This window comes from Sminthopsis crassicaudata, chromosome 3 (assembly GCF_048593235.1).
Source record: "Sminthopsis crassicaudata isolate SCR6 chromosome 3, ASM4859323v1, whole genome shotgun sequence".
In the NCBI taxonomy this organism is placed as follows: Eukaryota; Metazoa; Chordata; class Mammalia; order Dasyuromorphia; family Dasyuridae; genus Sminthopsis; species Sminthopsis crassicaudata.
Genome location: NC_133619.1, coordinates 609,784,940 through 609,804,547, shown reverse-complemented (window position 1 = coordinate 609,804,547; position 19,608 = coordinate 609,784,940). Strand labels below are relative to the sequence as shown.

General features: G+C 47.2%; 1 protein-coding gene across 3 annotated transcripts in view; it reads right to left on the bottom strand.

Moving 5' to 3' along the window:
- The window catches only part of HSPG2 (heparan sulfate proteoglycan 2), a 172,606-nt gene that overhangs the window by 101,015 nt on the left and 51,983 nt on the right, over positions 1 to 19,608 (bottom strand). For all 3 annotated transcript variants that reach the window (XM_074305959.1, XM_074305960.1, XM_074305961.1), the window contains exons 2-3: positions 9,570 to 9,708; positions 6,259 to 6,303 (exon numbers count right to left, since the gene is read on the bottom strand). In XM_074305959.1, the coding sequence (XP_074162060.1) occupies positions 6,259 to 6,303; positions 9,570 to 9,708 (184 nt within the window). The remainder of the gene's footprint in view (positions 1 to 6,258; positions 6,304 to 9,569; positions 9,709 to 19,608) is intronic.

Sequence of the window (19,608 nt, the reverse complement as noted above, 5' to 3'; positions counted from 1 at the left end):
CATTGGCCATCCCCCCTGCCTGCCCAACCGGCCCTCCCTACAACTGCCTGGTCTGCCTGCCCAGGAATGTGCCCGCTCCCCCAGGGAGGGGGGGAGGATCCAAGCCCCACAAAGCCCCTTTCTTACCATGGGCTGAGACGGGCAGTGGGCAAGGGGGTGGGGAAGGAAAATCTCCAGGATGAGGTTACTTCATCGGTTCCCCCTCTGGGACAAGGACGGCCGCTCCCTAGGATTCACTGACTCATAGATCTAAAGCTGAGAGGGAGATTTCAGGCCAGTCCAATCCTCTGATAAAGAGGGAAACTGAGGCTCAGGAAGAGCTGCCATTGCTAAATGGCAGCGCCTGGCTGTTGTTCAGTCATGTCCATGACCCATTTGGGGTCTTCTTGGCAAAGATAAGGGGGAAGTTTGCCACTTCCTTCTTCCTGTTCTTTTTACAGAGGGGGAAACTGAGGCAGAGTTAGATGTCTTGCCCAGGGTCCCACAGAGGCAGGATCTGAACTCAGGAACATGAATCTTCCCGACTCCAGACTTAGCGTTCTATCCACTGGATCCCCAAGCTGCCCTCCCCTTCTCAACACCACCTTTCTCCTGTCTTTGTATATATTTTTGGGCAGATGGGGTTAAGTGTTAACTATCTGAGGCCGTCCTCCTGACTCCAGTGGCCCCTGTGCCCTCCAGCACTCAGAGTGCCCTTTTCCTTCCCCTCAGTAAGACCTCTCCTTCATTCAGGGAGGGCAGGACCCCATATGGGGGAATGGGCCTGTTTTTGGGGTGCTTGGGGCACACAGTGCCAGCAAAAGGGACTGATGAGGTCACTCATGGGGCAAAGGCGGCCCCCTTATTTCTAAAGCTGAGATTTGAGCTGAGTGTGAGCCCAGTCCACATCGGGGGGGGGGCTGAGGGGGCATCCAGTGACATCCAGGCTGGGGCCAGCAGGCTCTGGGGAGCGGCACCCCACCAAACAGGTGGAGCTAATGGCTGAGGTGCCTGGGGAACCGCCAACCTCCTCGTCCCAGGCCTGACAGACGATGCCAGCTGGGCACAGAGGCTGGACCCTCCACTGGGTGATCTCAGCCTGAGAGTGGGAGGCTGGGGAAGGGGAGCATGGAGCATGGAAATGGACTCTGCTGTCTCCTGGATATGGGACAGGAGGGAAGCGAGGTTATGGAAACAACACTGGACTGGGAGGCAGACTAATCTTGACCCCTCTCAACTCAGTCTCCTTCGACAAACGGCCCAGGCTAGGGATTCCTCAGGTGGGGCAGGGGAATCAGCACTGGGATCTGCCCAAGGGACAAAAGGTGGGGGACAGGAACAATTGTCTGCTGTACCCAGGATCTCGAGGCTCAGAAGGGATAAAGAAGTGAAAAGAGAAGGGAGAAATTGGGGGAGGTGGGAAAAACAAAGGAGTGTCTCTGTCTTTGTCTCTGTTCTTTGTCTCTATCTCTGTCTCTATCACTCTTTGTTTCTCTGTTTCTATCTCCCTCTGTGTCTGTCTCTGTCTCTCCCTCCCTTCCCTTTCTTTCCTCCCTCCCTTTCTCTCTCTCCTTCCCTCCCTCCTCTGTTTCTCTGTCTCTGTTTCTCCCTCTCCCTCTCTTTCTCTCTGTCTCTCTTTTTCTCTCCTTCTCTTTCTGTCTGTCTGTCTGTCTCTCTCTCTCTCTCTCTCTCTCTGTCTCTGTCTCTCTCTGTCTCTCTCTCTCTCTGTCTCTCTCTCTCTCTCCTGTCTCTCTGTCTCTCTTTCTTTCTCTCCCTCCCTCCCTCTCTCTCTCTGTCTCTCTCTGTCTCTCTGTCTCTCTTTCTTTCTCTCCCTCCCTCCCTCTCTCTCTCTCTCTCTCTCTCTCTCTGTCTCTCTCTGTCTCTCTCTGTCTCTCTCTGTCTCTCTCTCTGTCTCTGTCTCTGTCTCTCTCTGTCTCTCTCTCTGTCTCTCTCTCTCTCTGTCTCTCTCTCTGTCTCTCTCTCTGTCTCTCTCTCTCTCTCTCTTCTCTCTCTCTCTCTCTCTCTCTCTCTCTCTTTCTCTCTCTCTCTCTCTCTCTCTCTTTCTCTCTCTCTCTCTCTCCTGTCTCTCTCTCTCTTTCTTTCTCTCCCTCTCTCTCTCTCTCTCTCTCTCTCTCTGTCTCTCTCTCTCTCTTCTCCCCCCTTCTCTCTGTCTCTTTTTCTCCTCCTCCCCCATCCCGTCTCTCTCTCTCTCTCCTGTCTCTTTCTCTGTCTCTCCTCCCCTTCTCTTTCTTTGTCTTTGTCTGTCTTTTCATCAAATCCAGAGCCACAGCAGGGTTTAGAGATCTCTAATGAAAAAAACTATCTTCCCCCAAAAGAGAGATAGGGAGAAGACAAATAGGAAACAGATGTTGGGCCTAGTACATTCCTAAGTTTCTTTGAAACTGGACCTGCTAGAAGGAGATTGTGGGGAGGAAACTTTCTCTGCTGACAAGAGAATCGGACTTGTCCGGGTTCACACAGCCAGAGTGGGTCGGGGGGGACCTGAAGGCCACCTCTGTATCCACTGGGCCACACGGCTGCTCGCCAGAGCTCCTCCATGATACTTATTGAGAGAAATGGAGAGACATCCTGCCTGAAAGGAGAGCTTGCCAGGGGAGGCTGGGAACGTGCAGAGTTGGGGTGAAGGAGGGGTAATCCTTCTGAGATGCAGCGGAGACAAGGAAGTGGAGGCAGCGGAGGCAAGGAGCAGCTATTTGGCCCTGGCTGGGCAACAGCTGGGGGTGGGGGGGAGGCAGGCCCACCTCCAAGAGAGCTGCCACTCAATGGCAGTTGTCAGGTGCGTGGGAGATGGCGGGTGGGGGAGAGGGGGATCTCTCCCTCCTATAAACAATCACCCACAATCGCTGGCTCCAGCCCTGGCTGCTCCCCAGCTGGACCTGAGGTTCCCACCCCCTCCCCTCACACCCCAAACTGCCTCCGCCCCTGGCCTGGCTCCTGCCCTTTGCAGCTGTTTTCCCAGGAAGATTGCTGGGGGGAAAGCAAGGAAAGAGACTAAAGCAGAGGGAAGAAGGCCTGAGAGAGAGAGAGGTTTGGGCCTGGTTGGGAGGAGGGGGGAAGAAGCCTTTCTGGGAAGAATGGACTAGAGGCTTCCCTGGGTTCTTCTTGGTAAGTGGCAGAGGTTTCAGAGCACAGAGAACAAAGACCAAACAGACTGGACACTAGGGAAGGCCAGCTTTTCCTCTCCTACCCTTCCCCCGGGGCGCTTTTGCCCCAGAGCCCTTGGAGAATCCTGTCATGTGGCCTCCTGGTTCTGTCATGCCCTCTCTCCAGGACTTTGGCCCTGACGGCCCTGAAGGAGCTGGCCCAGCCCTCAGAGGTTTTAGGCCCAAATTCTGGCCTTTCTGGCTATCCTGAGATCTGTGAAACACGGACACCCAAATCCTCACCTGAAACAGCGCTGACGGGAGGGGACTAATGGGGAGCCCCAAGTCCCTGTCCTGCTTTGGGGCCCCAGGACAGCCAGGAGGCTGAGTCGAGAGCTCCTAGCCAGCCTCACCCCATCAAGGGAGTTCCCTCCACTGTGAACAGGCCCAACTCTGTCATCATTGCCTGGCTGGGTGCCTAGATGCCCAGCACCCTGACCACAGGATAGCCTTCGGTCAGACGGCTGCCATCCCAGGACTCGCAGGAAATGTCTGTGGCTCTTTGGGTCTTGTTCACAGGGTTTTTCCCTACCTGGAGTCCTGGACTGGTTTGGGGGAGGGGAATATGGTGAAGACCCTGAGTGATAAAGGGTCTGTTTCGCAGAGCTCCCAGCTGGGCTTTTTCTTGTCCCCCCACCCCATCCTAATCCAGCCTCCTAGTCATCCCAATTGCTTGGAATTCAAGGCTTAGTCCTTGGGAGTAGAGCCAGGGAGAGGGGAACAGACAGATGGACGGCTTGGCCTGTATCCGTCTCCCCTAGGGGAAGATGGGCTGAGAAAAATACACCCCCTTTTGTACCCAAGCCCAGAGGCTGAATGCAGCTGCTTGCTCATCAAGACTTTTTAGCATGATAGGATTTAAGACTGAATGTCAGAGCTGGGAGGGACCTTAGAACCAGGAGGTCAGAGCTGGGAGGGCCCTTAGAACCCAGGATGTCAGAGCTGGGAGGGCCCTTAGAACCCGGGAGGTCAGAGCTGGAGGGCCCTTAGAACCCAGGAGGTCAGAGCTGGGAGGGCCCTTAGAACCCAGGAGGTCAGAGCTGGGAGGGCCCTGAGAACCCAGGAGGTCAGAGCTGGGAGGGCCCTTAGAACCCGGGAGGTCAGAGCTGGGGGGGGCCCTTAGAACCAGGAGGTCAGAGCTGGAGGGCCCTTAGAACCCAGGAGGTCAGAGCTGGGAGGGCCCTTAGAACACAGGATGTCAGAGCTGGGAGGGCCCTTAGAACCCAGGAGGTCAGAGCTGGGAGGGTCCTTAGAACCTGGGATGTCAGAGCTGGGAGGGCCCTTATAACCCAGGAGGTCAGAGCTGGGAGGGCCCTTAGAACCCAGGAGGTCAGAGCTGGGAGGGTCCTTAGAACCCAGGAGGTCAGAGCTGGGAGGGCCCTTAGAACCCAGGAGGTCAGAGCTGGGAGGGCCCTTAGAACCCAGGAGGTCAGGGCTGGGAGGGCCCTTAGAACCAGGAGGTCAGAGCTGGGAGGGCCCTTAGAACCCAGAATGTCAGAGCTGGGAGGGTCCTTAGAACCTGGGATGTCAGAGCTGGGAGGGCCCTTATAACCCAGGAGGTCAGAGCTGGGAGGGCCCTTAGAACCAGGAGGTCAGAGCTGGGAGGGCCCTTAGAACCCAGGAGGTCAGAGCTGGGAGGGTCCTTAGAACCTGGGATGTCAGAGCTGGGAGGGCCCTTATAACCCAGGAGGTCAGAGCTGGGAGGGCCCTTAGAACCCAGGAGGTCAGAGCTGGGAGGGTCCTTAGAACCCAGGAGGTCAGAGCTGGGAGGGCCCTTAGAACCCAGGAGGTCAGAGCTGGGAGGGCCCTTAGAACCCAGGAGGTCAGGGCTGGGAGGGCCCTTAGAACCCAGGAGGTCAGAGCTGGGAGGGCCCTTAGAACCCAGGAGGTCAGGGCTGGGAGGGCCCTTAGAACCAGGAGGTCAGAGCTGGGAGGGCCCTTAGAACCCGGGAGGTCAGAGCTGGGAGGGCCCTTAGAACCCGGGAGGTCAGAGCTGGGAGGGCCCTTAGAACCCGGGAGGTCAGAGCTGGGAGGGCCCTTAGAACCCAGAATGTCAGAGCTGGGAGGGCCCTTAGAACCCAGGAGGTCAGAGCTGGGAGGGCCCTTAGAACCCAGGAGGTCAGAGCTGGGAGGGCCCTTAGAACCCAGGAGGTCAGAGCTGGGAGGGTCCTTAGAACCCAGGAGGTCAGAGCTGGGAGGGCCCTTAGAACCCAGGAGGTCAGAGCTGGGAGGGCCCTTAGAACCCAGGAGGTCAGGGCTGGGAGGGCCCTTAGAACCCAGGAGGTCAGAGCTGGGAGGGCCCTTAGAACCCAGGAGGTCAGGGCTGGGAGGGCCCTTAGAACCAGGAGGTCAGAGCTGGGAGGGCCCTTAGAACCCGGGAGGTCAGAGCTGGGAGGGCCCTTAGAACCCGGGAGGTCAGAGCTGGGAGGGCCCTTAGAACCCGGGAGGTCAGAGCTGGGAGGGCCCTTAGAACCCAGAATGTCAGAGCTGGGAGGGCCCTTAGAACCCAGGAGGTCAGAGCTGGGAGGGCCCTTAGAACCCAGGAGGTCAGAGCTGGGAGGGACCTCAGAATCATATTTCATTTCTCTGGAAAGGGGATCCTATGCAAGTAGAGATTGAAAGCAGTATTCTCTTGTCTCATTTATCATGCCTCTTGCTTCCATAAGTCCAGTGGGGAAGGGAGAAGAGCAGCCTGACTTTGTATAGTCAACCCTGAAATTTCCCACATTTCCCCATGTGGCAAAGTACCAGACCTATGTCCTCTGCTTGACAGGAAGAGCCATCTTGAGCCATTGCTCCTATCTCATCTCCAGGTCTAGGCCATGGGCTAGAAGCTCAGTCTCCCTGGGTGCAACTTAAAGTGAGTCCCCGTTCACCAGCCCCTTTTTGGGGAAAACATCCCTCCAGTTAGTTCTACCTCGAGCCAATCCTTCCTTATGCTTCAGGGGAGGGTCCTGACTGCAAGGGACACCTGGAGAAAAGACCTAGGGTGACCTAGACAAGTTTGGCCTCTTGGATATCCCTTGGGAGAAAAGGAGGGTAGAAAGGGAAAGCAAGGATGGGCTGGACTGCATTGGGGGAGGTGAGCTCTTAAATTATTTTCTTGGTGACTTACCCATCTGGAAACTTCCACTTCCCAGGTCCCCACTGCCAAGGTCATCTGGAACGAAAAAAGACATCAGTTAGGAAGAGATGAAGGCAACATCGCAGCCTCAGGGACTTAGCCCCTATTTAAAAGGGGAGGAATTAATATTTCATTATTCCACATCATCAGTTAGATTTAAAACCTGAAAGCTCTGAATCAGACGTGGTGATTTTTGCAGTCTCCTCCTCCCAGGTGATTTTAAGGAAAGTGTTTTGTAAACCCTAAATGGTCAGAGAGCCTCAAGTTGTTAGCCTTAAGATCAGGAAAATCTTGATTTGAATCCTGCCTTAGAACATGGAATGTCAGAGCTGAAAGGGCCCTTGGAACACAGAATGGTAGAGCTGGGAGGAGTCTTAGATCCTAATTACCTGTTAGACCTTAGGGAAGTCACTGAGGTAAGTCTGGCCCTCAGTTGTCTCATTTGTAAAATGGATCACCTTTCAGCTCTGTAAGTATCAAAGCCAGGATATAACTCTGTACCTTCGAATCCATTTGCTCTTACCACGTTCTTGTTCCGCTGCAGATTTTGGAACCACATCTTTAAATTTCGCTGGCATAAAGAACACTAGGTGAAGAAAAGCTCTCTACAAATGCAAGTCAGCACCTGCTCTTGCCTCTTACAGTCTCAGAGAGCTGCCTGGAGGGGCCACCAGCCAGGTCAGAGGTGGGCCTGGAACCCAGGTCTTTGATCCTGAAGTCAGCTCTTTATCCGTTCCTCCACAACTGCCTTTGCTTCCTACATTACAGAGCCAGAAGGAGCCTCAGAGGTCCTTACCATAATGATGAAAAAATGCAGGTCTAGAGAATTTAAATGGCTTGCCCAAGTTAAAGGCAGTAAGTGTAACGCTGAGAGAGAATCCCTCTGGACTTCAAATTCCAGGATGTCAGTCGGTACTCAAACCCCTGTTACATAAGCATCAGAGTAGGATTTGAACCCAGATTCTCTTTCCACTATCCCCCTCTATCTTTGGACTTGCCCAGCATTTACCTTTCTATGGCATTTGAAGATTGTCAGGGACATCCACACAACAACCCTGTGAGATGGGTATTAATATTGCCAGTTTACAATTGGGGAAACTGAGTCTCAGAAAAGGCAAGTGATTTCACAAATAAGAATCTGAGGCAGGATTTAAATGTCATTCATTTTTACCTCCAATTTTTTTAATATTTTATTTTTTTAACTACACATTGTTTTATGAATCATGTTGGAAGAAAAAAATTAGAGCAAAAGGGAAAAACCATGGAAGAGAAAAAAAAATGAAAAAAGAAGTGAACAGAGCATCTCCTCCAAATCTAATACTTTCTCCTAGATTCAAGTATCTATTACTTGGAGCTTGGCAAATAGTTCCTGCCAGAGACTAAGCAGGGCAGGACGGCTGAGGCCCTCTGAGAAGATATCTCACAAATATCTCTAAAGGCCCAAGGGAGGAGACCCGAGAGGCTTCCAGAGCAGAGCAGGGTTGGGGCAGGACGGACATCTAACAGATCAGAAAACAGCCTCGGAGGAGGTCCTGGGAGCTTCCTGAAAGGTCAACTTCAAAGCCCTAATCAGAGGGTCTTCAAATACTTATAAAAAACTAGGACAGCCTGGGGTGAGGAGGATGCAAAGGATGGCAGACAGAAGCTCATGTGCAGAGCTGAGGGTTGACCCTCTAGGAGACAGGCCTGGATGCCACTGAACCAGTGGGGTCAGGATGGTGGCAGTAGGGGGAGCATAAAGGACTAGATAAAAGAAACTGGGCCTCCCTCAGCTGGATGGAGCAAGACAAGGCTAAAAGGGGATGCGACTGGCACTTTCCTGTAAACACTTAACCAGAATTGGGGCTGCTATTCTTTGGCAGGTCCTAGACACCTCACCAAGGAAGAAGTAGGTTTAAATTCTGGCTCTGTTGCATGACCCTGGACAAGTGACTTGTACATGCAATTCCCTGGGACTTGTCTACTAAGTCAGGGACAGGTTGCATTGTAGATGGATGGAGGGAGGTCTCACCATGAGGAAATTCGAGATGCATCCCCACATTTGAGTAAGAACTTGGACTAACTGGGACATTCCTTTGGTGGGATTTGTTACCTTTAAGAGGTAGCACAGGCCAAAAAGAGAAATGGGAAAAAATAGACTTTCAAAAAGGCTTAAATTGTTAATAGGTTACAAAGTCATACAATCAGCCTATAAGCATTTATTAAGTGCCTACTAGATGCCAGGCACTATGTCAAGAGTTGGGATTAAAAAGAAAGGCAAAAGTCCCTGCTTTCGAGGAGTTCTGGTCTAAGGGGGAGCCAAGTTGAAAACAATTATGTACAAACAAGATGTAGACATAATAAATTTGGAGATAAATCACAGAGTGAAGGCATTAGAATTAAGAGGGACTAAGAAGGGCTCTTGGTGAAGGTGGGATTTTAGCTGAGACCTGAAGGAAGTCAGAGTATTCCAGGCATGGGAGACCATGAGAAAAAATACGGGAGTTTCGTTCAAGGAAGGGCCGGGAAGCCATGGCCACCTGGTCTGAAGTCTGGAATTCAAAGCCAGTCTCAGATACTTCCTAGCTGTGTGACTCTGGACAAGTCACTTAACCCTGTTTGCTTCCACTTTCTCATCGGTAAAATGATGTGTAAAGAAAACTGAAAACTGTTGCAGTTTCTGCCAAGAAAACCCTGAATGGGGTCACAGAGAGTTGTACACGACTGGAAAACATTATCAGACAAGAAACTGAGGTCCAGAGAGTTTAAATGTTCTGAGGGATTGAGATGGCACAGGGTTAGAGCACTGGGCCTGATATTGGGAAGATCAGAGTTCAGAGCTTCTCTAACTAGTTGTGTGATCCTGGGCAACTAATCCTGCCTAAGTTTCCTTATCTGTAAAATGGGAATAATAATAGTTCTTTGATCCTCAAAAGAAGTCACATTTGTAAAATACCATATAAATACATGGTCCAATCTCCTCATTTCACTGAGATAAGCACTGAGCCCCTAAAAAAGCCAGTGATCTTTCTAAAGAGACCTATGCAGTAAAATGCTCCCAGAGCCAGGATCTGATCCATGCTTCCTCTGACTCTGAACACAGTGCTCATTACCCTACATTGCCAAGCAATTTAACAGGCTCCCTGGAGAGGAAGGGAGACTAAAGTCTGAGCCCTGTTCCCTTATAGCAGCCTGGAGTGGAGAGGGCCTTTGCTGACTCCCCGCTTCCCCAGCCTTCTAGGAGGGCTGGTACAGTGGGAACCTTCTTGCCCCTTGTTCCTGGCCTTTTCTCCAGCCCATCCCTCCTGGCCCAAGTCACTCACCTCCAGAGGCCTCATCAGCGAGGAGGTCTTCATCATCAGAGAGGTCAGAATAGTTCCACAGAGGGCGGACCACCGCCGTCTCCCGTTCTGCATCTTCAGGTAGTGATAATCCATCGTACGCAGTCCGACTGTCGACCACCTGTAAGATACCAAAGTGTAAATCCTGGCGCTTCACCTTCTGGACCCAGAGACAGCCTGAGTGGGGGCTCTTTCCCTTCAAATCTCTGACCCAATTGAAATCCCTCCAAGGGATCATAAGCTTTGGACGAGGGCGTGATGCCTGTGGGCACCATGGGCAAAGAAAGGGGAAGTAATAAAAACAATAAAAATGACTGGACCTCTGAGGAAAAAATGCCTCCTGCCACAGGCTGGCGTCCCCACTATAATTTATAGTCTTAGCTATCTAGTGCACTGAGAGGTTCCGTTTTTTGCCCAGAATCACCCAGCCAATTATTATGTGTTAGAAACAGAACCCTAAATCGACTCTGACACTGACTTCCTATTTACCATACAGCACACTCTATTAATAATAACACTGATAAATGAATGAATTATGAGAACAATAGCAGAACAGGTCATTGGGACTAGAAATTGTAGAAAAGTTATTGATACTTAAGGGGCCAGGGAACCCTTTGTCAGTTGTAGATTGTATAGAAAATGGCAGAAACTGTTCCACCATAGGTGGCAAAAATGTTGCCCCTACTGAATACCTAGACCATCACTATCAAAAAGCCATAATTATATACCGGAGGATAGTTATTTCTTAGGAATCAAGCAGTAAGAAATTCTTGAATTACAAAATCAGACACTCCCCCCGCCCCAAATAAAACCACAACAACCCTAGAGCAATGATATCAAACTCAAGTAGAACTGAAGCCATTGAATTATATAGAAGGTCCTGTAGACTGACTTATTGAAACTATACATTACCATAATCCATGTCCTATTATTGTTTTTCTATTTATCTTGTTAAATATTTCCCAATTGCATTTTAATATGTTTTGGGTACTCCAAGTGATGCCTAAGTCAAATGTCTGATATTCCTGGCCTAGGGCACTGAGATCTGACATGATGACATAATGTCAAAAAACCAGACTGTGTGAGAGGCAGGACCTGACCTGGCTTTGAGAGCTGCTGTGTCAGAAGACACAAAAGCAGACCTCAAAACTATCCTCGAGAATTCAACCAACAAATTAGGCTGGAAGCAGAGCATTGCCATGAGCCAAATTGTAGCCCACAGTCTTCCCAACATGACACAGATCCAAAAAACATAAGAACATTTTTAATAAATGTTACCATAATACACACTCATAGTCTCTAGTTGGCATGGAACATACAGCTTTCAAACCATAGAAGAAAACCCAGATCATAGGAGAATAGTATATCATCCCCAATAGCATTTCTAATTATTATTATTATTATTATTTTTTTTTTGGTGAGGCAATTGGAGTTAAGGGACTTGCCTAGAGCCACACAGCTAGAAAGCGTCTAAGACTGGATTTAAACTCAGATCCGCTTGATTTCAGGGTCAGTGCTCTATGTACGTGCCATCTAGCTGCCTCACAAAGACACTTTTTACAGATATTGACTCATTTGGTCATCATGATAAACCTACGAGTTAGGTCCTTCTATTACCCCTATTTTACAGATGAAGAAACAGACAGTAAAGTGACTTGCTCAGGGTCATAGCAAGTTTCTGAGATTGGATTTGAATTCAGGAAGATAAGTCTTCCCTGACTCCAGGCTTGGTGCTCTGTCCACTCTACCACTTAGCTGTCTTTATACCTTAATACTTCCCCCACTCCCCAATTCTAAAAAGTTATTTTATCCACTTTTGCACAATAGACTGCAAAATATCAGAGAGATTTTTCCTCAGATAATAAGTTTGAAAATAAAAGTAGGTGAGTATTCTGCCAAATTCTTCACTGGATGTCTCATCAGTGTCAGCTCTGCAGTAAACCAAGTGCACCTGAATTCTGTGGGGTCCTACCCGAAGATGGGCAGGCTTTAGAAATCAGCAGGGCACTGGATGAGAGGGTACCTGCCATCCCAGGACCAATTAAACTCATTATTCCATAATCCAACTAAGCAAGCCTTTATTAACTCCCCACCATGTGGAAGGGATGATGGAGGCCGCAAACACAAAAGTGAAAAGGAGACCCCTGCCCTCATTTACATTCTAATGAATTGCAGGCAGCCTCCTCACCACAAGGTGGCTCACCAAGGAATGAATATGAAGGAATCATAGGCGCTTATATAGATTATATATTAAGCCCTGGTGGGATTGTTGTGTGCCTTGATGGAGGCATTGGGATGGGGTGGAGGTGGGGTGAAGGCGAATACTCACACTGGTGAAATTATAGGGAAATTGCAAATTTAAATAAGAAATTAAATAAGAAAGATATTCTGATAGTTCTATAAACTCATCAGGATCACTTTTAGTTTTGGAAATTCTCATCAGTATCTTTCCAAAAATCCTTCAGGAAAGATGCCCCCTACACATTCCAGGTGTGGTTCTTTGAATACCTCAGGTGGATGTTGCCAATGTATCATGTAATGGTCTCTCTGTCCCCTTTGGCTGGTCCATCTCCTGTTCACGTGTCCTCAGTGATGTCTGTTAAGTTACTTAGGACTTAATAACTTTCAGCTGGGAAGGCTCGAAGAGCAGTGAGTCTAACCCTTTTATTTTATGTTAATCATATGTTATTGCCATATTACCTTCATTTCTGAATAAAATTTTCACATATTCTTCTTACAAAGAGAGAAGGAAGATTTTTTTTTTTTTTTTTTTTTTTAGCTCTTCTCTGCCAACTCATTTTACAGATGAGGAAGCATAGGGCCAGAGACGTGTTGACATTTATTCAAAGGCCCAAAGAAATCTAGGTCTCAGAACCCCTTCCAGGTGACCACTCTGTACTCTTTTAATGCTAATATTCATGTCCATTGTGCATCTTTCAATTGTCCTTGGATCACTTGTAATTTGGATTCTTCCAAGATTATGGCATTTCAGGATATCAGACCACAAAGTAACATCTGGGAAATACAGATGTTTAAAAGACAGGCTTTTGGAGCAATGAGCATCTCGGGAATCAATGAGAGCTCCTATCCAAGATAAACACATTTCTGGACTAATTCAGCAAGCTATCCATCTAGCTGCACGTTACAGTTGGAACAATAGGTATTTTTCATCCACTTTGTTTCTCCAACATGATATTTAGTTCAGTTTCTTTCTCACTAGCATTCTTTTCTCTAAGGAAATTTTGTAATATTCTTGAGCTTTGTAAAATTAGTACGGTGTTATCTGTGGAAAAAAGCATTTGGAGAACCTCGTCATCCATGAGAAACTGTTATTTTATTTGGGATTTGTGCAGAACATCTTCCATGATTCTGATGAACACTTTAGGTGAATGTATGTCTCCTCCTTTCACTCACTGCTTGATGCTACTATTCAAATTGTCATGATATATATCATATGGTCTTGTTTAACTGTTTTGTGTGTTGTGTCATTTTTTGAGAAGAGATGTTAAGTCTTTATTTTCTTGTATTGCATCGTTTGAATTTTTTTTTAATTTTTAAATTGAAATTAATTTTAAAAAATAAGTACCTCTAACAGTTCTGTGGCTGTAAAAATAAAAATTATCTGTAAAAACTTGCCTTTTTTTTTTTTTTTAACATTTTTATCATTTATATATAGACATTTTCATAACAATTTTATAGGGTTGAGAAAGCAGAAAAACATGTAAATAATTCTTGAGTCTTTTTGGTTGTTGTTCAATCATTCAGTCACATCCAACTCTTCATGACCCCATTTGGGATTTTCTTGGCCAAAAATGGTTTGCCATTCTTTTTCCAGCTCATTTTACAGATGACAAATCTGAGACAAACTTTGATTTAGTTTAGGCTTCAGTGACTTACCCAGGACCATATAGCTACTAAGTGTCTGAGGCTGGCTGACCCCAGGCCCTGCATCTGTGCACTATGGTGCCCTTTAGTTTCCCTAAGTATTTGTTAGCTGAGGGTTGTTTCTTTTGACCTTTTCAATTGTTTTGCCATCAGTTTTATTCCTCTAAGGAAAGGGGCGAAAAGTTGAAAGTCTATACTTCTTTCCCATTTCCCGTCCATTGGAAGCAACAGCTTGATAGATTACCCTGGTGAAGATGGAACTGTTGTCATAGCAAACTGTCATCACATTCCATCCCTTTCTTGTGATTGGGTATTTATTTTTGACCTTTTCTCTAATCTGTTGATGATCTTGCTACATACCAAGACTGACTACATATATGCTGACCACATACTGACAGACGAGTCTGAAATGATTCCTCCATCTGGGCATTTCCAATTGGTTAAGGCAAAATAAATGCATTTTTTCCTGATGTTTTTCTTTCAGTCCTTGCCACATCTATTTCCTTCCAATTCTCTTCTGGAAGAAAGTGTTCATCATGCAGGGGTGTGAGGTGTCTGAAGTGTCTCCAAGCTTACAGTCCCTTTCACTCCTAAATCTCCAAGCATATTTTCCAACATAAGTGTTCAATATCCTCCCCTGGACTCATGTTCACCCTGAAGTCACTGTCTAGAAGCGTATGTGATGAGTTGGCTTCAAGCCTCTCATTATGTTCTTGCTCTGCCGTGGGGAAGAGAGCACGGGCTTTAGCCATGGGGAACCTGAGTACAAACCTCAGCTCTGACATTTCCTTATTTTTGCAGAGAAAGTAATTTGGAATTAGAATCACAGACCTACATCTTGAAGGGATTTTTTTTTACCTATTGGCCACTTATCCAATTCATAGGAAACTGAGGCCAAGTGAGGGTAAGTAGTTTCTCTGTGGTCTTACAGGAGTGGGTCTCAGAAGCAGAATTTGAACCCAGGTCTCCTGACCCTAGAGCCAATACTCTTTTCCAAGCTTCAGTTTTTTCTTTTTTAAAAGATAGACTAGGTCCCCTATTGCTCTAAATCTATGCTATTATGACACAATGTAGAAGATAATGATAAAACATATATACCTATTATATCTACAATACATGTGTACACACATATATGTGTGTTGTGTATATATATATATATATGTATATATATATATATATGTATGTATATATATATGTATATGTATGTGCGAGGCACTCTGCTAGGCACTGTATACTTTGATCTCATTTGTTCCTCACAATAACCCTGGGAGATAGGTGCTATTATTATCCCCATTTTACAGATGAGGAAACTGAGGCAGACAGGCTTGTCCAGGGTCATGGGTGCTATTATTTTCCCCAATTTACAGATGAGGAAACTGAGGCAGACAGAGGCTTGTCCAGGGTCATGGGTGCTATTATTATCCCCATTTTGCATATGAGGAAACTGAGGCAGACAGAGGCTTGTCCAGGGTCATATAGTGACTGTTTAAGATGAATCTGTTCTTCTTGACTCCAGATCCAGTGTTCTATCCACTAATGCTAAATTGACGCCTATATTTCTTCACCTACCACTGGTGTCTTTAGCTAAAGTTACTATAGTGTGTTTGTTTATACAAATAAGCATGGGAAGATGACCAATTAAGTGAAATGAAATGAGGTGACCCACGGGCACACAATGAAATGAACTCTGCCAACTCTAGCCTTTGTTTTTCCAAGACATTAAAATGGGGTTTATTTATAGCAACTGGGTTTCATTCATAGCTAGAATATCCACCTGGGTACCACTGGTCTCATTTCATTGGTCACTGGACAAGTATTTCTCTTTAAGAAAACCAATACTTAAATTCATATCTGTAGAGTGTTTGATCCCTTTTCCCATTCTGCTTTGCCACATTGCTACCATTGCTGTGGAATTGGAAGGGACTACACAATACTGAGAGCCATGTGCTTATCACAGCAGCTGAAGAATCCATCACCTAAGATGCAACCTGCTAGCAACAAGACCTTATAATAGTGAAATACAGCCTGGTCTCAGTTTACCCTTCCATTCTTTTTTTTTTTTTTTTTAACATGTAATTCCCTTTTCTCCCCTTCCCCCCCACTGCAATCCAGCCAAACAGACTTTCTCTCACAGTTCTCCTCTCATAAAGGTCTCCATTTCCTATCTCTACACATTTGTGCCCTATTTTTGCCTCCTAGAATTCTTCATTTTCTGTCAAAATTAACTCAGAAATAACTTTTTATACGAAGCCTTTCCTGATTCTCCTTCTCATTTACTACAGCATTCCTTCCCCAAAACTGAACTTCTATTAATCTTTTATATACTTATATTCTGATAGAATACAAATTTCTTGAGTGCAAGGATTGTCTTTTGTCTTTGAATTCCCGGTATCTAGACAGGGGTTCTCAAACTACTGCCCACGGGCCAAATGGGGCCCACTGAGGATGCTTATGTGGCCTGCCAGGTTATGGCAAATGGGCCGAGGGGCGGAGACAGAGTGTGAGCTCTTGTTTTTACTCTAGTCCGGCCTCCCACAGTCTGAGGGATCGTGAACTAGCCCCTATTTAAAAAGCTTGAGGACCACTGAATCTAGCACAATGACTGGCACATATTAAGGGCTTAATTAATGCTGGATGGTTTATTAATTACTTGATTAAATAATTCCTCAATTTGTGGCCGATAGGTGGTGCATCAGATAGGACACTGGGTCAAAAAGATCTGAGTTCAAATCCAGTCTTAGACACTTAGTAGCTGTGTGATCCTAGGCAAATCACTTAACAGCTAAGTTTCCTGAACTATAAAATATGGATCATAATAGCACCCATCTCCCAGGTTTATGAGAATCAAATGAGATCTTATCTGTAAAGTGCTAAGCACAATGCCTGGCACACAGTAGGTACTTAATAAATGTTTGTTGACCGATTAGACTATTTGAAAAGATCTATTACATCTTCTGGTACAAGAACTTTCATGGAAGTAATATTAATAATTATCATACTAATTGTTATTATAAATTCTTATAGAACCTTGTAGGGTTATAGATCTAAGGTTGGAAGACCCCTCAGAAGCTATTTATTCAACCCTGTCATTTTATAGATTTGAATCCAGAGCCCCTGTTGTTTCTATTACACCAAGTTGTCCCTTTCCAAACAGTTTTCTCATTAACGGCTCACAACAGTCCCTGAGTATGGAGTTTGGGGCGTCAATTATTAGCCTCATTTTACAGCTGACTAAACTCATTCTTAGAGAAGTTACTGGATACTTCCCTGTGGCCACACAATTAGTCATTGAAATAGCCTGCAGCATTGAGTGTAGAATAAATCTTAGTTGAACTGAATTGGAAGGGACGGGTCTCAAATTTAGGTAACTTGGTCAGTGTTATTCTGTATGTCCTTCTATTCCCCACCTAATTCCTGCCTTGGTTTCCCCATGAATGCCAGTGGAATAAGTTTATCCCTGACCTCAGGGCCCTGATCCTGAAAGAAATCAGGAAGCAAGAGCAGAAGAGAAGGGTAAGCTCCATTTCCATCTTGTTTTCTCGGGTCTACTTGGCAGTGAAGGGAGGGATGGGCAGGCAATGCCAGTCAGAATAAGATCAATAGCTAACACTTATATAGGCTTCCTGTGCCTATACAGTGTCAAGAGCTTTATAATTGTTGTTTATAATTGGTGAGGGGTGAAAGGAAGGTTTTTGGGTTTGGTTTTGGTTTCTGGGAGAATGTCTTAGAGCCACAGAGATTTATTTTTAAAGAGGCCTCAGTTTATTGCCCTGAAGCTCATCTTTCATGATTGAAGAGGACAAATGACATCTCGAGGGATGTCTTGGCTTTCCAGTGAATTGGATTTTAAGTGAGGAAGAGTTGCACAAAGTCATCAGCCTCTCTCTCTCTTCTAGAGTGATCCAAGTTCAGTGGCAAGACAAAAGGAAGATGGCTGCTGATATCCCAGCATGCAAAGGATGACCGTGGCGTCTCTGAGGTCCGACCAAGCTCGGGACGCTCCAGAGCACTTGCTTCGGCTGCTTTTAGGGCCATTGGGACAAATTGTTCTCATCTGCCCATTCTACTGGGAGAAGTTGCTACATGCTTGGGAGAAAAATCCTGCTGACTCAGTGAAGGGCCATGGTTTAGCCCTTCTGCCGAGAACAAAAAAAAAAGATACTTTGCCTCAGTCAAACTGAGACCTGTTAAAGACCAAGGTCTCCCACTTCATCCAGGACCATCTCCAGTCATCCTGATCTATATTGGACCCCAATGGCTCTGGAGGGGAAAGTGAGGCAATGACCTTGCTCAGCTCTCCCTCATTTAAAGCCAATTCACTTGCATGTCATGGCATCCTCTCCCTAAAGTGAAGGTCCTCTTCGAGAATGAGGGACAAACAAAACTGGGGTATGTCTGCTGAGCAAGCTATAGCTTCTTGCAGTCACAGGGGAGAGCTAAGTAAAAGGGAGACCCAAAGGTGAATGAGGGCTCAGCCCTCACACCAGAAGAGCTACCCCTCCCTTAGCACCCCACCCATCCCTTTTTATAATTAGAATTTACAATTATTTGCTCATTGGATCCTCACAACAGCCCTGGAGAGAGGTGCTATTCTGTCTCCCATTTTACAGATCAGGAGACGGAGGCAAACTGGGATAAGTGACTTGCCCAGCTAGTAAATGTCTGCAGCTACATTTGAATTCCAGTTTTCCTATCTCCAGGCCCAAGGCTCTGTGCACAATGGCGCCGTCTAGCAGCACCAGGAATGGGAACCATGGGAGGAAGATAATGGGATTGGGATGGGAGCAATAGGACTAGAATGTTTCCCAGCTGTGGATTACATCCACAGAAGCGGGTCTGTCTTGATCGCCCTTTTTTTTTTGGTTGTTATTATTGTACATCCAAATCAGGAGCCCAAGGGAAACGCATTCCAGACACTTAAGTGAATTAGGTTGAAAATTCACAGAAATACTGACAACAGCATCTGTGAGTCCCCCTCCACCCGCCCCCGACCCCAGCTTGGGGAGGGGGATGAATCCAGCTGCTGCGTGAGTCACCTGGGGGCCAGATTTGGCTCCGAGGCTCGGACGGCTTTTCTGGGTACCCGGAGGAAAGCTCGTTTCTGGACTCAGGCCCTGCATCTCTGCATCCAGAGGAAGATATAAGATCTGCCTCGGTGCCCAGACCCTAGCAGGGCCCCATCTCTGAGTTTCTGGAGAAGAGAGAGTTCTTGTTTTAGGGAAAGAAGGAGTGGGAGTGAGGAGGAGGAAGAGGTGGGGGGGGGTGCATGAACCTGCTCCTGGGGAATAAGTAACCGAAACAGTCAGAGATGGCCAAGTCCGTGCAAAGACCCAGTGGAACTCCAAGACTGGCAGTGACTTCAAGCTGATTTTGAAATCAGGGGTGCAAATATCCAGGTTTCTTAGTCAGCACGGCTGTTTCTGCACCACATCAGGCTGGCAAGGGACCCACAGGCTCACACAATTCTTGGGCTCTGTCCCAGGTGAGGAAATCCCTAGTTACCCTTTGCTTTCCTGGCTCAGAGCCTAACTTGGATTGCATTGGGGGACAAAGAACGGGGACAAGACAGGAAATAGCAAAGCAAAATTCACACATCTGGGAGGGAGGGACTGAGAGGGAGGCAGAGGGCCCGTCTTGCAGAGGCTACAAGGGGGGACACAGGGAAAAAGCCAGGAGAACTGGATCGGAGCAGGGAACCACCCGAATGCCCTCCCCAGATCCAGGGTCAGCTCAGGGGAGGCCGGGAGCCAGGAGACAAACAGGCGGTCCTGGAGATTTGGCCCAGGAGCTCAGAAGCAAAAGATCAAAAGAACAAAGCAGTGCACATCTGGGGGGTGGGCAGGGTGGAGGAAAAACCGAGTCCGAGGCTGGAAGGTGGGGCCAGAGGGAACCCAGAGACCCAAGGGAAGGGGAAAGAGGGCAACGGATGGGGAAAGAAAGGTGAGGCTCCGGGACGGGGATTTTCTGAATCTCTCCGGATGGAACTGGGATGATAAAAACAACAAGCGGCAGTAGCCAGAATCTAGAGGTTCACACGGCACTTTACCATTGCAATAACCTGGGAGGGAGGGAAGGCTATTCTCACCAGTTAAGCGATGAGGAAACAGGAAGGTTAATTGACATGGCCAGAGTAATA